The sequence below is a fragment of the Myxocyprinus asiaticus genome, chromosome 28, assembly GCF_019703515.2.
Source record: "Myxocyprinus asiaticus isolate MX2 ecotype Aquarium Trade chromosome 28, UBuf_Myxa_2, whole genome shotgun sequence".
Taxonomy (NCBI): Eukaryota; Metazoa; Chordata; class Actinopteri; order Cypriniformes; family Catostomidae; genus Myxocyprinus; species Myxocyprinus asiaticus.
Genome location: NC_059371.1, coordinates 42,482,286 through 42,496,058, shown reverse-complemented (window position 1 = coordinate 42,496,058; position 13,773 = coordinate 42,482,286). Strand labels below are relative to the sequence as shown.

General features: G+C 40.0%; 1 protein-coding gene across 1 annotated transcript in view; it reads left to right on the top strand.

The window, feature by feature from the left end:
* Window positions 1–3,303: 3,303 nt before the first annotated feature.
* LOC127418544 (uncharacterized) overlaps window positions 3,304–13,773 on the top strand; it is a 48,452-nt gene continuing 37,982 nt past the window's right edge. Inside the window, exons 1-3 of the mRNA XM_051659122.1 lie at window positions 3,304–4,141; window positions 5,983–6,165; window positions 6,324–6,969. Of these exons, the coding sequence (XP_051515082.1) occupies window positions 3,908–4,141; window positions 5,983–6,165; window positions 6,324–6,969 (1,063 nt within the window). The 5' untranslated portion in view covers window positions 3,304–3,907. The remainder of the gene's footprint in view (window positions 4,142–5,982; window positions 6,166–6,323; window positions 6,970–13,773) is intronic.

The following is a 13,773-nucleotide window of genomic DNA, read 5'->3' as shown; positions in this document are numbered from 1 at the left end:
TGTTTGGCATCGAACAGCTTGACAGTAGCAGAAAATGACAGCTGAGTGGAAACAACACCCTGTCATGTGTATTTTGTTGATTCTTGTATTTCAAGTCTTTTATTTTGAAAAGTTTAGTTCTAGTTCCTGGCTCATGTCATGTGGTTCCCTAGTCATGTGATTCCTGTTTTCCCTCCATGTTCATGTGTCTTGTTTTCATTGGTTTATTGTTTAGAGTTCTGTTTGTTCATTGGTTTGTTCTCCCATGTCCATGTATTTAACCTTCATGTTTTCCATTGTCCTTTGTCAAGTATTGTGTATGTGTATGTGTATGTGTATGTGTATGTGTATGTGTATGTGTATGTTTGGTAATGTTGTCATGTCTATTCAAGGTTATGTCAAGTCAAATGAAGTCAAGTTCATGATTATGTTTTGTTTAGTTCATGTATATAGTTAGGGTTATTGGTTTTCACGTTTATAAATAAAAATTGCACTTGGGTTCTTATCATCATCATCATCTTCGTCATCGTCATTGCCAGTGCCAGCAAAATTTACGAAAGTGCAAATTTACACAAGATTTGCACAAAAAATTCCCATGCTTTCGTCCAGGTCGAGATCCGTGGGAAGCAGAATGTATGAATGTAAAGCTGAAAATTTATATATCATTCAAAACTATTACAACTAAATATAGGCTACTTTTGATTACAAAATGAATAGAGACTATAAAGATGAATATTCTCCCTAAGTTTATTTTCCATTTTCAAAATCTACCAGTTAGTATATCAAAAAGTGTAATTAGACAATGGAACAAACTACTTTGTAAATATATATGGGATAATAGGAAACCTAGAATTCGTCTTACAATTCTCAAGTTGTCAAAAAGGCTCGGTGGACTAGAATTCCCAAATGTAATAAATTATTATAAAGCTGCCCAAATTCAACCTATATTGATTTTGATGAGCGAAGAATCTAAAGTGAAACGGAGGAAGATGGAAATATATCAAATGGGGGAACCTATAAGTATATCCCAGTTAAAGCAACACATTTAAATTAATAGTTATAAATATTATTTGTATTAATAGTACATAGTACAGTTGCTAATAAAGGTGCAAGTGATTTAGAAGCACACATTAGCTCTGCAAAGCATAAAGGGTCAGCAAAAGGTGAAAGTTCATCAGGTAAATTAACAGACTACTTTATGTGACCAGGTAAAATTGTTATCACATTGCTTCATTTTCCATGGCCATTCAAAATAATAGTAATAGTAAATGAAGGTACTCTCATTGCATCAAATCTTTTATTTTAGTACATGGACATTCAAAAGTATGTTGAATTTTTTATTTATTTATATATACATTTATGTTATGCTAATACAGTGTGTTTTTCACTGTATTAAAGTTTGCATCCATAGCAACACTGTTTTGAACCCTATTATTCCAGTTTTTCAGGATAAATCAGTTTGTGATTCACTCCAGTCCAGTAGATGGCTGAAGATCACCGAGAGTTGTTTTTCTAACCGGCATAAAACAAGATGAAAGAAGAGCTGATAATCCGAGAGCCCAGTTCGGTACGAGTTTAATGTCTTTTACATCATTTTATGCATTTATATGTACTTCAAGATTATGTTTATGTTAATAAGTTTTTTTCTATGCATGCTGTTTTTCTCTTTGACCTTTTAATGACCGTAAAATGCTTATTATCTCAGCATGTCGCATTGTTTAGTGACGGACTCTTTAAAATATGAAGTTTCAGGAAAAACTTAGTTTAATTTCTTATATATGAGCTCTTTAAATAGATGTTTGTAACGAGTTCAATGTAGCTGATACACTGTACCGGATTCACGAAAATGTTTACATTTAAGACCGTTCTTAAGTGCAATTCTTGAAATATTCTTCAGAAGTTCTCAAATATTTTCTTAAGAACATCTTAATTTTTTCTTAAGAATTAAAAGACAGGCTTTGACATTGTCTGATCAGTCTGCTGATGGGCTTGCCTTGTCTAATAGCCTACAACAGATTCAATACTTCAACACTGGTCAATCATATTTATATATTAACCTTTTATTTTATTTTTTTAAAGTAGCAAGCACCTCGTGATAATTTTTTGAATGTAAAGTGTGTGAGATGTGTTAGTTTAATGACACTACTCGTCATAGGAGAATTTACTTGCTGCAAACCATTTGATAACTTTTAATTTGACATGGAGTGTAGACTAAAATCATGCTGATTAGTATTATTAATCATTACTAGAATTCATAGTAATTTAGTAGTATTATTTAATTTAGTAGTATTATTGATCATTTATATTACAAGCCTTATATAGGTTGTATGTGCAAGCTTTACATAGGTTGTATGTGTAAGCCTTACATAGGTTGTATGTTTAAGCCTTATATAGGTTGTACGTGCAAGCCTTATATGGGTTGTACGTGCAAGCCTTATATGGGTTGTACATGCAAGCCTTATATAGGTTGTATGTGTAAGCTTTATATAGGTTGTTTACGCAAGCTTTATATAGGTTGTATATGAGTTGCCTTATATGTGTTGCATTTGTAAATTAAGATGTGTGTTTTACATTATGAGGGGAGGGGAAGTTATTTTAAACTGCTATGGTATGCTTAAATACACTCTGCAAATGTATTTTCTTCAGAGAAAGACTGAGAAAGCCCCAGCAAAGCTGAGAGATGATTAGGAAACCACATGATTCTTTAAATTAAAATATTTCTTTCCTATGTCTGATAACTAAAACAATTAATACATTCGTTATTTCTTGCAAGTAACTGGTGTTTGGTTCCGTGACTTCACAACAGGGAAAAATAAAAATTTAAAGTTTTCATGAAGGAAAAGGAAACAAAATCTTCAGTAGACAAGAGCTGGATGTTCTTGTTGAGGAAATTACTGCAAGGAAAAAGTTCTTCTTGGAAAGATTGATAATATCATGTCGGGAAGTAAGAGGCGGGTAAATAGGAAAGGGTGGTGGAGGCTGTCTCTGCTGTGACCAACTCTGATAGAGATGTGGATAGGGGGTGAAAAAGTAAGTCTCAGCTTTCTACTGTTATAATTATGTTTCTATGAACTCTGAAGATCACAGAGAGAGAGTGCAATATGCAGCGCATCCGTTTGAAGAAGCATGATTGGTCGCCACATTAAGAAGCTTCAAAACAACATTTATTGTTTGAATTTGGTGATGATATTTACATGGTTTACAAGCTGAAAAATAATATATATATAATTAACCACAAAACGTTTTTTAGACTAAAATCACATTTCTACGTAAACAGCCCATTGCGACTTTAGACTCAACATGAAAAACCCAGTAAATTCATTAAATATCTTACCTTATAGAATTTAAGACAACTGTGAGGTTATCCTGTTATTCACAATGATTTTTAAGGAAGAATGTTACTTAAGTTTTTCTTAAGAACAATCTTAGGAAAAAAAAAGAACTTTATTAAGAATTTTTTTCGGGAATACAAAATAATCGTAACTTTTTTCTTAAGTTAGAAATTAAGAAGAAAATGGTAGTTAAGAAGAAATTTCCTCTTAAGAACGTTTCGTGAATCCGGCCCCTGGGGTCTATCGCAGCTAACATTGGCAAAGAACCGACCACAAAAAAGCCATCAAACTGTTATGTAAAGCAACCAGTCACAGCCGGGTTTGTCATTACGTGATGTTTAGGGGTGGGGTTATCGGAGACGGCTCAAACCATAATAAAATACCGGCATGGGAAAATAAGTAATTTATATAATGGCTTGCAAGTCTCTGCGAGCGATTACAGTGAAAACATACAGGAAAATAGTGGAAAATATGTAGCAAGTCAGCACAGAACCTCATTACAGAGTATGTCACAGACGTAACTAAGTAAACAAAGCAGAATATACAGCTCTGCTCATGGATGTCCACTTTAATTTCTTCTACGTGCCTCAAACCAAATGCTGAATATCTTTAAAAGTGTTGATGTGACTAACCTGGCAAACTTGGGCAAATTCTGTGATTATTTAGTCCTCAAAAGCGCTCATCGTATCAACACGGAACCTTGTGAACTCGACTCGTGCTTCCACCAGGACCAGTGCAAACTAAGCTCTTGGAAATCCTGTAGAAGTCAGCCAATCAGATTTGACTGGACTGAGAAAGCCTTTCCAATTTTGTGTTCCAAGCGTCAGATGGTTAGTACACAGACTGTGGGCGTGCAGTCTGAGGCTGAGACTAAGTCTGTTATAACATCTGGTAATATTAGTGCTGTCAGTAAAATAAAACCTAACACAAAGCATACAGTGCATCCGGAAAGTATTCACAGCGCTTCACTTTTTCCACATTTTGTTATGTTACAGCCTTATTCCAAAATGGATTAAATTCATTATTTTCCTCAAAATTCTACAAACAATACCCCATAATGACAACGTGAAAGAAATTTGAAATCTTTGCAAATTTATTAAAAATAAAGAAGAAAAAAAAAAAAATGTACATAAGTATTCACAGCCTTTGCTCAATACTTTGTCGAAGCACCTTTGGCACCAATTACAGCCTCAAGTCTGTTTGAGTATGATGCTACAAGCTTGGCACACCTATTTTTGGGCAGTTTCTCCCATTCTTCTTTGCAGGACCTCTCAAGCTCCATCAGGTTGGATGGGGAGCGTCGGTGCACAGCCATTTTCAGATCTCTCCAGAGATGTTCAATCGGGTTCAAGTCTGGGCTCTGGCTGGGCCACTCAAGGACATTCACAGAGTTGTCCCGGAGCCACTCCTTTGTTATCTTGGCTGTGTGCTTAGGGTCGTTGTCCTGTTGGAAGATGAACCTTCGCCCCAGTCTGAGGTCCAGAGTGCTCTGGAGCAGGTTTTCATCAAGGATGTCTCTGTACATTGCTGCATTCATCTTTCCCTCGATCCTGACTAGTCTCCCAGTTCCTGCCACTGAAAAACATCCCCACAGCATGATGCTGCCACCACCATGCTTCACTGTAGGGATGGTATTGGCCAGGTGATGAGCGGTGCCTGGTTTCCTCCAGACATGACACTTGCCATTCAGGCCAAAGAGTTCAATCTTTGTTTCTCATGGTCTGAGAGTCCTTCAGGTGCCTTTTGGCAAACTCCAGGCAGGCTGTCATGTGCCTTTTACTGAGGAGTGGCTTCCGTCTGGCCACTCTACCATACAGGCCTGATTGGTGGAGTGCTGCAGAGATGGTTGTTCTTCTGGAAGTTTCTCCTCTCTCTACAGAAAAATGCTGGAGCTCTGTCAGAGTGACCATCGTGTTCTTGGTCACCTCCCTGACTAAGGCCCTTCTCCCCCGATCGCTCAGTTTGGCCGGGTGGCCAGCTCTAGGAAGAGTCCTGGTGGTTCCAAACTTCTTCCATTTACAGATGATGGAGGCCACTGTGCTCATTGGGACCTTCAATGCTGCAGAAATTTTTCTATACCCTTCCCCAGATATGTGCCTCAATACAATCCTGTCTTGGAGGTCTACAGACAATTCCTTGGACTTCATGGCTTGGTTTGTGCTCTGACGTGCACTGTTAACTGTGGGACCTTATATAGACAGGTGTGTGCCTTTCCAAATCATGTCCAATCAACTGAATTTACCACAGGTGGACTCCAATCAAGTTGTAGAAACATCTCAAGGATGATCAGTGGAAACAGGATGCACTTGAGCTCAATTTTGAGTGTCATGGCAAAGGCTGTGAATACTTATGTACATGTGATTTTTTTCGTTTTTTATTTTTAATACATTTGCAAAGATTTCAAACAAACTTCTTTCAATTTGTCATTATGGGGTATTGTTTGTAGAATTTTGAGGAAAATAATGAATTTAATCCATTTTAGAATAAGGCTGTAACATAACAAAATGTGGAAAAAGTGAAGCGCTGTGAATACTTTCCGGATGCACTGTACATTTATTTTTATAACTTTCTCAGAAACAAAGTTTTTTAGCTTTTCTTGTATAATCATATAATACACTTTTAGAGTTTGATGAATGTCAGTCGATTATAATGATGATGTTTTTGTGTTCAGATGTTCATCATGAGAGAGCAGGTGGATGTGATCTTCTGTAAATCAGTAGGAACTGATCTGTCCATGCTAGATATTGATGATTTCATCACAGAAATCTCTCAGCTGAAGAAAGAGGTGACGTCACTGAAGAAAGAGGTGACGTCACTGAACGCAAAGCTGAAGGAGAGAGATGACAGGTTACAGGTTAAACATTCATTTCATCCTTTACAGGTTAAACATTCATTTCATCCTTTACCTGCTTTGAGCGAGTTAAAGTTGAGATTTTAAGTTTCAAATGATGTGATATGACTGTTATTCTGTGATGATGAACGGTACAGATGTGATTGTGTTGTGTTTGTCAGGAGCTGGAAAAGGTTTCCTGTCAATCTTCAGTGCGTGTGACTGATGGGACCTCCACAGAATGTCAGGATTCAGTGTGGAGCGGCAGAGATCAGTCCACACCACAGCAGCTGCTGGACAAACTCTCTGAACAGAGATCCAGAGACACACAGGACTCACAGCTCACTTTACTCTGTTCTACTGATGCTCAGGAGAGTGTGTGTGACAGTAATCAGGGTGATCAAACCTCCACAGTGTCTCTGACTTCTGTCTGTAACGCTGGAGAACAGCAGATGCTGCAGACACCAGTGAAGATTGAAGTGAAGCAGGTGGAGATAAAAGAAGAAAACACAACAGAGGAACAACAGAGTGATGAAGATGTTGATGAACAGCAGATGCTGCAGACACCAGTGAAGATTGAAGTGAAGCAGGAGGGGATAAAAGAAGAAAACACAACAGAGGAACAACAGAGTGATGAAGATGATGATGAAAAGCAGATGCTGCAGACACCAGTGAAGATGTGTTCAGTGAAGCTACTGGATTGCAGGATCCTGATGAAGATAAGAGGAGAAACCACAGAAGAGGAACAACAGAGTGATGAAGATGATGATGAGACATCGACAGAGAAAGAACAGAGTGATGAAGATGATGAGGATTTCATTCCTTTAGGTATTTTTCTTCCTTTAATGTTGTTTTATATTTTTTATGACTGTCGACTGTTATGTCAGAATCTGTTACAGCAAAGGCGGTTTAATAACTTAAAAGTTCCCTGTTATTTTTATTGGCATTTTAGAAGTGCTCCGTTGTCTTTTAAAAAGGTACATATTTTTATTTTTTGCAATTCCATGGAAATGTCAACTATACCATGGAAAAAATTATGTTTTAAGCAATGGAAGAAGCAACAATAATGGGGTTTGCTGCATTTCAGTAATTTGTCATGACTAACGTTTTAGAGGTTAAGTTTATCCACCTTATTTTGATAAGTTTGCATTCCCTTTTGTCTCATAAATGTTCACACCCCTTTCATAATTTATACAAACATAAGAGATACATTTTTTTTATTTATTTAGTACTGTTCTTCAGAATCTACATTACAGATATTTACATAAAGTATAGTATATAGTAGTGTGTTGTCTTCTTGAGCATCAGTGAATGTTTGCACCTTGCGTAATAGTTGTGTATGAGTCCCTCAGTTGTCCTAAGCATCAAAAGCATGATTGTGTGTGTGTGTGTGTGTGTGTGTGTGTGTGTAGTGTCACCGGTAGTGTCAAAACTTTTGACACTACCGGTCAAAAGTTTTGAAACAATACTTGTTGACCCCTCTCCAAACATAGCACTTATGGTTGTGACCATAAAGCTCTATTTTGGTCTCGTCACTCCAAATTACAGTGTGCCAGAAGCTGTGAGGCATGTCAAGGTGTTGTCGGGCATATTGTAACCGGGCTTTTTTATGGCATTGGCTTCTTTCTGGCAACTCGACCGTGTAGCTCATTTTTGTTCAAGTATCGTCGTATTGTGCTCCTTGAAACAACCACACCGTCTTTTTCCAGAGCAGCCTGTATTTCTCCTGAGGTTACCTGTGGGTTTTTCTTTGTATCCCAAACAATTCTTCTGGCAGTTGTGGTTGAAATCTTTCTTGGTCTACCTGACCTTGGCTTGGTATCAAGAGATCCCCGAATTTTCCACTTCTTAATAAGTGATTGAACAGTACTGACTGGCATTTTCAAGGCTTTGGATATCTTTTTATATCCTTTTCCATCTTTATAAAGTTCCATTACCTTGTTACGCAGGTCTTTTGACAGTTCTTTTCTGCTCTCCATGGCTCAGTATCTAGCCTGCTCAGTGCATCCATGTGAGAGCTAACAAACTCATTGACTATTTATACACAGACACTAATTGCAATTTAAAAAGCCACAGGTGTGGGAAATTAACCTTTAAGTGCCATTTAAACATGTGTGTGCCACCTTGTGTGTCTATAACAAGGCCAAACATTCAAGGGTATGTAAACTTTTGATCAGGGCCATTTGGGTGATTTCTGTTACCATTATGATTTAAAAAGGAGCCAAACAACTATGTGATAATAAATGGCTTCATATGATCACTATCCTTAAATAAAGTTTTTTTTGCATGATCAGTCATATTTTCAAAATCAATGCCAAAATTTCACAATTTCTGCCAGGGTATGCAAAACTTTGAGCACAACTGTATATACTCACCGGCCACCTTATTATGTTCACCTGTACATTTACTTATTCATGCAATTATCTAATCAGCCAATCATGTGACAGCAGTGTAATGTATAAAATCAGATAATGAGTAAAAGAGGAAAGAGAAAGGCATGAGGAATGCGAGAAACGAGGAAGTCAAGCACTCGGAACTCTTCCTGGCTTGCGACCGACTTGGTAATGACAACATACTGGATAAAGGTCAAAGGTCATTCCCAAACCTCCATTACTGACAAAGATGGTAATGACGAAGGCGACCGCCTAGCCCAGCTACGCACGGAACACGGCACGGTCTGGGAGTTCCGGGACCCAAAAATGTGCTGTAAACGCAGTCACCCGTCTGTAGGCAAAAGAAAGGCGAGAAGACCCGCAGAGCTGCCCACAGACTCTGCACCTTAGATGGAGACCCGGCGATGCAGATCTGATCACCATGCAGGAGCAAGACCCGGCCATCTAAACCATCCGGCAGCAGGTAGCAAACCCAGCAACACAAGGGGCCTCTCAAACACCACTGTGTGAGTCGGAGGAGCTACATGCTTTCCTTCAGAACCAGCTGCGTCTTAAACTGGAGAAAGATTTGTTGGTCTATACCAGGGATGGGCAACTTTGAATGGGGCGAGGGCCAACATTTTTTCTCCTTTCTACCAAGGGGCCTGATTACAAATCCGCACTCTAACAATGTTCATCCCCTTACTCAACTTCCTCATTATTGTGGGTAATCTATGCACAACTAATGCAATGTTCTTTTAAAGATTTTGTTACCTATATTAACATTTTTATTTAACAATATTTATTAAAACAAATGTAATTATTTTGTAACTTGCGTTTTTACTAAAACATGCCGTTCACATGTACAAATTCATGTTCAATTGATAAGCAATATACTTCAGACTTACGTTTTCAAGAAAATGTATCTCATTTGCATTGTCTACATTTGCAACCGACAAACACACAAATGAACAGACAACATTTTTAATCCAACCTCATAAAACAGCTTATAGGTATTAGTTAAAATCTAAATATTATCATCAATAACAATACCAGATACAAGAACATAACATTTCAATGCATTAATACAAAACATTTCAGCACCACAACATACATGTGTGGACCGAACAGTCCTGTGCGTCAGAGAACATTCGCAAGACTTTTCAACAATCAGTCAGGCATCTCAATCGCGCATTTCTTCAAAGTTTCTCCCTCTTATAACAACTTTTTTGTTTTTTGTCTTTGGTGATTCCCACACTGTCACGGATTTCATAAAACCCTTTGATGCCTTTTTCTTGTATTTTATTTACTCTTTACATCTGTGAGGAGAGCAGCTCTGGTGTATGTATCTCTCATACTGTACGTCTCTTTGATCACAATGGTGTATTTGCGAATCAAATTGAAATCTTTAATGACAGATTGCGTAACCAGGCAAACAAAAGACTTGGGTTCCCCTGCTTACATTAACAATAGCGCACACTGTCACTGACAAGCTGAGGTAAAATTTACCTCAGTTTACCTTATAAATGGTGAGCAAGTGTAAGATGTTGCATGCTAGAATCCTACAGGGATCAGCAGCTCTGCTAAGAAAAAGCGACATCTTCTGATCAATAGTTTAATAACATCATAAACTGAATGCAATCTTTACATAATCCCTTTTTCAAAGAAATAAAATCAATCCTCGGTCTTGTCCCACGGGCTGTATTCAACAATACAGAGGGCTGTATATGGTCTGCAGGCCGCCAGTTGCCCATCCGTGGTCTATACCCTAACCAACCTGGGACCAGCTCGCTGGGTTGTCCCAACCAATCGTAGGGGAGTGATGCTAGCCCACGCTCACGACTCCCCTGTCGGAGGCCACCAGGGTTACAAGGCCACCCTCAAGACACTCCAGCAAGTCCTTTATTGGCCATCGATTGCCCGCGACACCCATTCCTATGTCAAAGATGCCTGGTCTGTAGCCAGTTCCAGCCGTCCAAACCGTTGGATCGGGCCCCACTCCAGAACTGAGGGATCACGTTTCTGTGGTCTTATCTCCATGTGGATTGGATTGGACCAGTCCCCAAGTCATCACGTGGTAACAAGTACCTCCTCATTGTTACCTGCGCTTTCACCAAGTGGCTGGAATGCCTCCCTGCCCCTAACGACACAGCCACAACAACCGCAGTCCTGCTGCTGAACTGTGAGTTCAGCCATTGGGGGCTACCCCTCTTCATTGATTCGGATCGTAGCACCCATTTCACCTCAAGCGTCTTGACTACCATTTACGAAATCATTCCACATTCCGTATCATCCCCAGTCATCTGGACAGGTCGAACGTGCCAACTGCACCATTATCAACATGCTTAAAAAGTATGTTAACAGCAATGGCAGAGATTGGGATGTGAAACTTCCCCCTGGTGCTGATTGTCAATAGGTATACTCCGCACCACTCCACAGGAGTCACACCATTCAAAATGATGACTGGATGAGAAATGACCCTTCTGCTACACCTTCTATATCGCCCCAAAGACGTCAGTGTTGCAACCACTTATATGGCGCACTAATACGTGATGGACCTGCACAACCATCTCCGGGGCACATTCGCATGGGCCCAGAAGAACTTGGAAGCCAGTGTCAAGGGATCCAAGCCTGCTATGACAAGAAAGCGCCTCACCGCATGTAGGTGACAAGGTACTCTATTTCAGGTTCACCAAACCGGCAAGAATCTCTAAAAAGTTTCTACCAAGTTGGTCAGGCCCCTTCGAGATAGTGGGAAAGCTCTCACCAGTAGCCTACCAAAGCCAAGCCAAACACCGGCATACAAATGGGTCCATTTGAATCAGATTAAGCTCTTCAAGCTGTTTTCACTCCAAAGGGGAGAAGATGCACCACAATTGCGCCATAAGGATAGCTGCATGCCTCAACCCATCCCGTCTGCATGCAATAAATCCTAGCACCACTCCACTTTCATCCGGTAATCATCTCTGGTTTGTTTCAGTATGAAAGTCTTGTGGATCCTCGGCATTCTCCTCAGCCTACGAGTTGCCCTATCCAGCGATGTGGTCAAGCCCGGCCTGCCAGGCCCTACAAGGGCACCTGACCTCTTGATCACCCACTGCAACCTTTACACCCTGAGAATCTACTTGCGTTTAGATCCCTGGAATGTATACCGCAAACACATCCGCCTACCCCTACAATTGACTGAAGGTAGGCTAAAGTCGAATGTGCCAAGCAGCCAACTGTTCACACCCTTGAACAATTGCAGAAATGCCTAGTGACTGAGGAGGACCTCAGTGGCCAGACATGACCAAAACGATTTCTTGGCGGCTGCTTGCTGTGGCATCAACCGTTCTCCATTGGCCTCTCAGCTGCCAACTCTGTCAGCATCAGTGCGCTTCAAAGGCACATGGGTGAACTCGATGAAGAAATGCCAGAAATCCAACAGAGACTCCTCCTCCAACAAGAACAATTAAAGGGCCTGGGTAAAACCCTTCACTGTAAATTTGTACTCTGCTCTTTTCAATAACACTTTGCATGCTTTCGGGACTTTGTCGGAGGTTATCAGAGAAGACATAACTTATGTGCGTATCATTAGAGATCTAATGCAGGACCTCATCAGGGAAATTAGCTCCTCAGTCAACATTCTGAGTGGTGGAAGGATTCCAGCTTACCTGGTCTCCTTTGAACTTGTCGAACAAATCTTTAGATCTGCTACTACCTCCATTGTGCAACCTTCACAGATACAGCTGGCATATAGCCTTGGCAGTGCAATTCCAATCTAGGTAAATTCTCAGAACTTCAAAATAGGATTCATCCTCAATCTACCCATCAAAGAAAGGCAGAATATATACCGACTAAAGTCCGTATTGAATGTTGGTATTCGGAGAGATAACGCACACATTCACCTGAAAACACCACCAACACTCGCCTACCACGATGAGGACCCCTCACTCTACCTTATCTCTAACCTAAGCATGTGTACCAAGACAAAGGACATTCATTGGGTTTGTCCAAGCAACCCCTTTGTTAGAGAGGTGACTAACTTCTGCGGCCTAAGAACTGAATCCCCGGAACAAAAGTGTCAAGGTAGCACGTGTGTCAAAGATGAAGGAACAAAGACAAAGGTAGAGTGAGCAGGCAATTGCTGGCTCGTTAACACACCAACCACCGAAATTCTAATGACATATGACTGCCATGATACAGCCACTAAACTAACGCTACCAGACCAGATGGTGTTCTTAATGTTTCCCCAAGGAGCCACCATGCACATTGACGATATTGTCCTCCATCATCTCAGTGTCGACAAACATGATGTGGAAATTGAGATCATGGATGCATTTAGAGGTCACAACTTCACCATTGGTGACACCCTTCAACAGCAGCTTCAGGCTGAAGGGATGAAATTAGAAGTTCAGTCTCAAACCGACTGGCATATTTCCTAGTCACATAAGCAGATCGTCATCTTACCAAAAACTCCCTAACAGTGTGGTCGCCCTCAGGCTCCTCCTTAGTGGTTGGATCATCACAGCAGTTATTGCACACGCCATGTACAGGTTAATTCATAACCTACAGGCCAGACTGGTTTCCCTCCTTCTCGTACAGCCGCATTTTACACACCAGTCTGAGCCCATCCCACATGTTAACCCCAATCATTTCCAAGGATAAGCCTTTTAACCTCTAACCCTCCTTTCCTCTTACATTTTGGTCCTAGTATCCTAGTATATATATTGTCAGGATGGATAGGCCTTTATACAGTATATATAAACTGACTTTTGCCTAACACAAGCAAATATTTATCCTACAAAGTGCTCCATAAAGTACTTATAAATACACAATAAAGGACAAAAAGACTAACTTTCTATTCTAAGTTTTTCTTGTTTCTGTCCATCATCCATGTTGTCAGTGTTGTTGTGAGTGGGGAAAAATAAACTGAGTTTATCTGTGACTGTGTCACTTACTGGACCAGGTTCAGATGAAAAGCGTGAATTTGCCCATTTGTGCGAGACCGCGAGCGGCACATGCAAAGTGGGTTTGACACTGCTGATGTGAGCTTGGGTCGAACAGTAGGTGGAGATATTTTACTGTGATATGTGATGGTGGCTCAAGCTAAATAGCCTACAGCCTCTGGATACGCATGGTAAAACACTTTATTTATTTGCTGATATTCAAGAGATCATTGGCTTCATTACATTTGGGAATGTAGACTTTAATAGGCAACTGGGTAAGGCAAATACCAACCGAATGTGCATTTGCATTTTAATTTCACCACAGTGTTTAT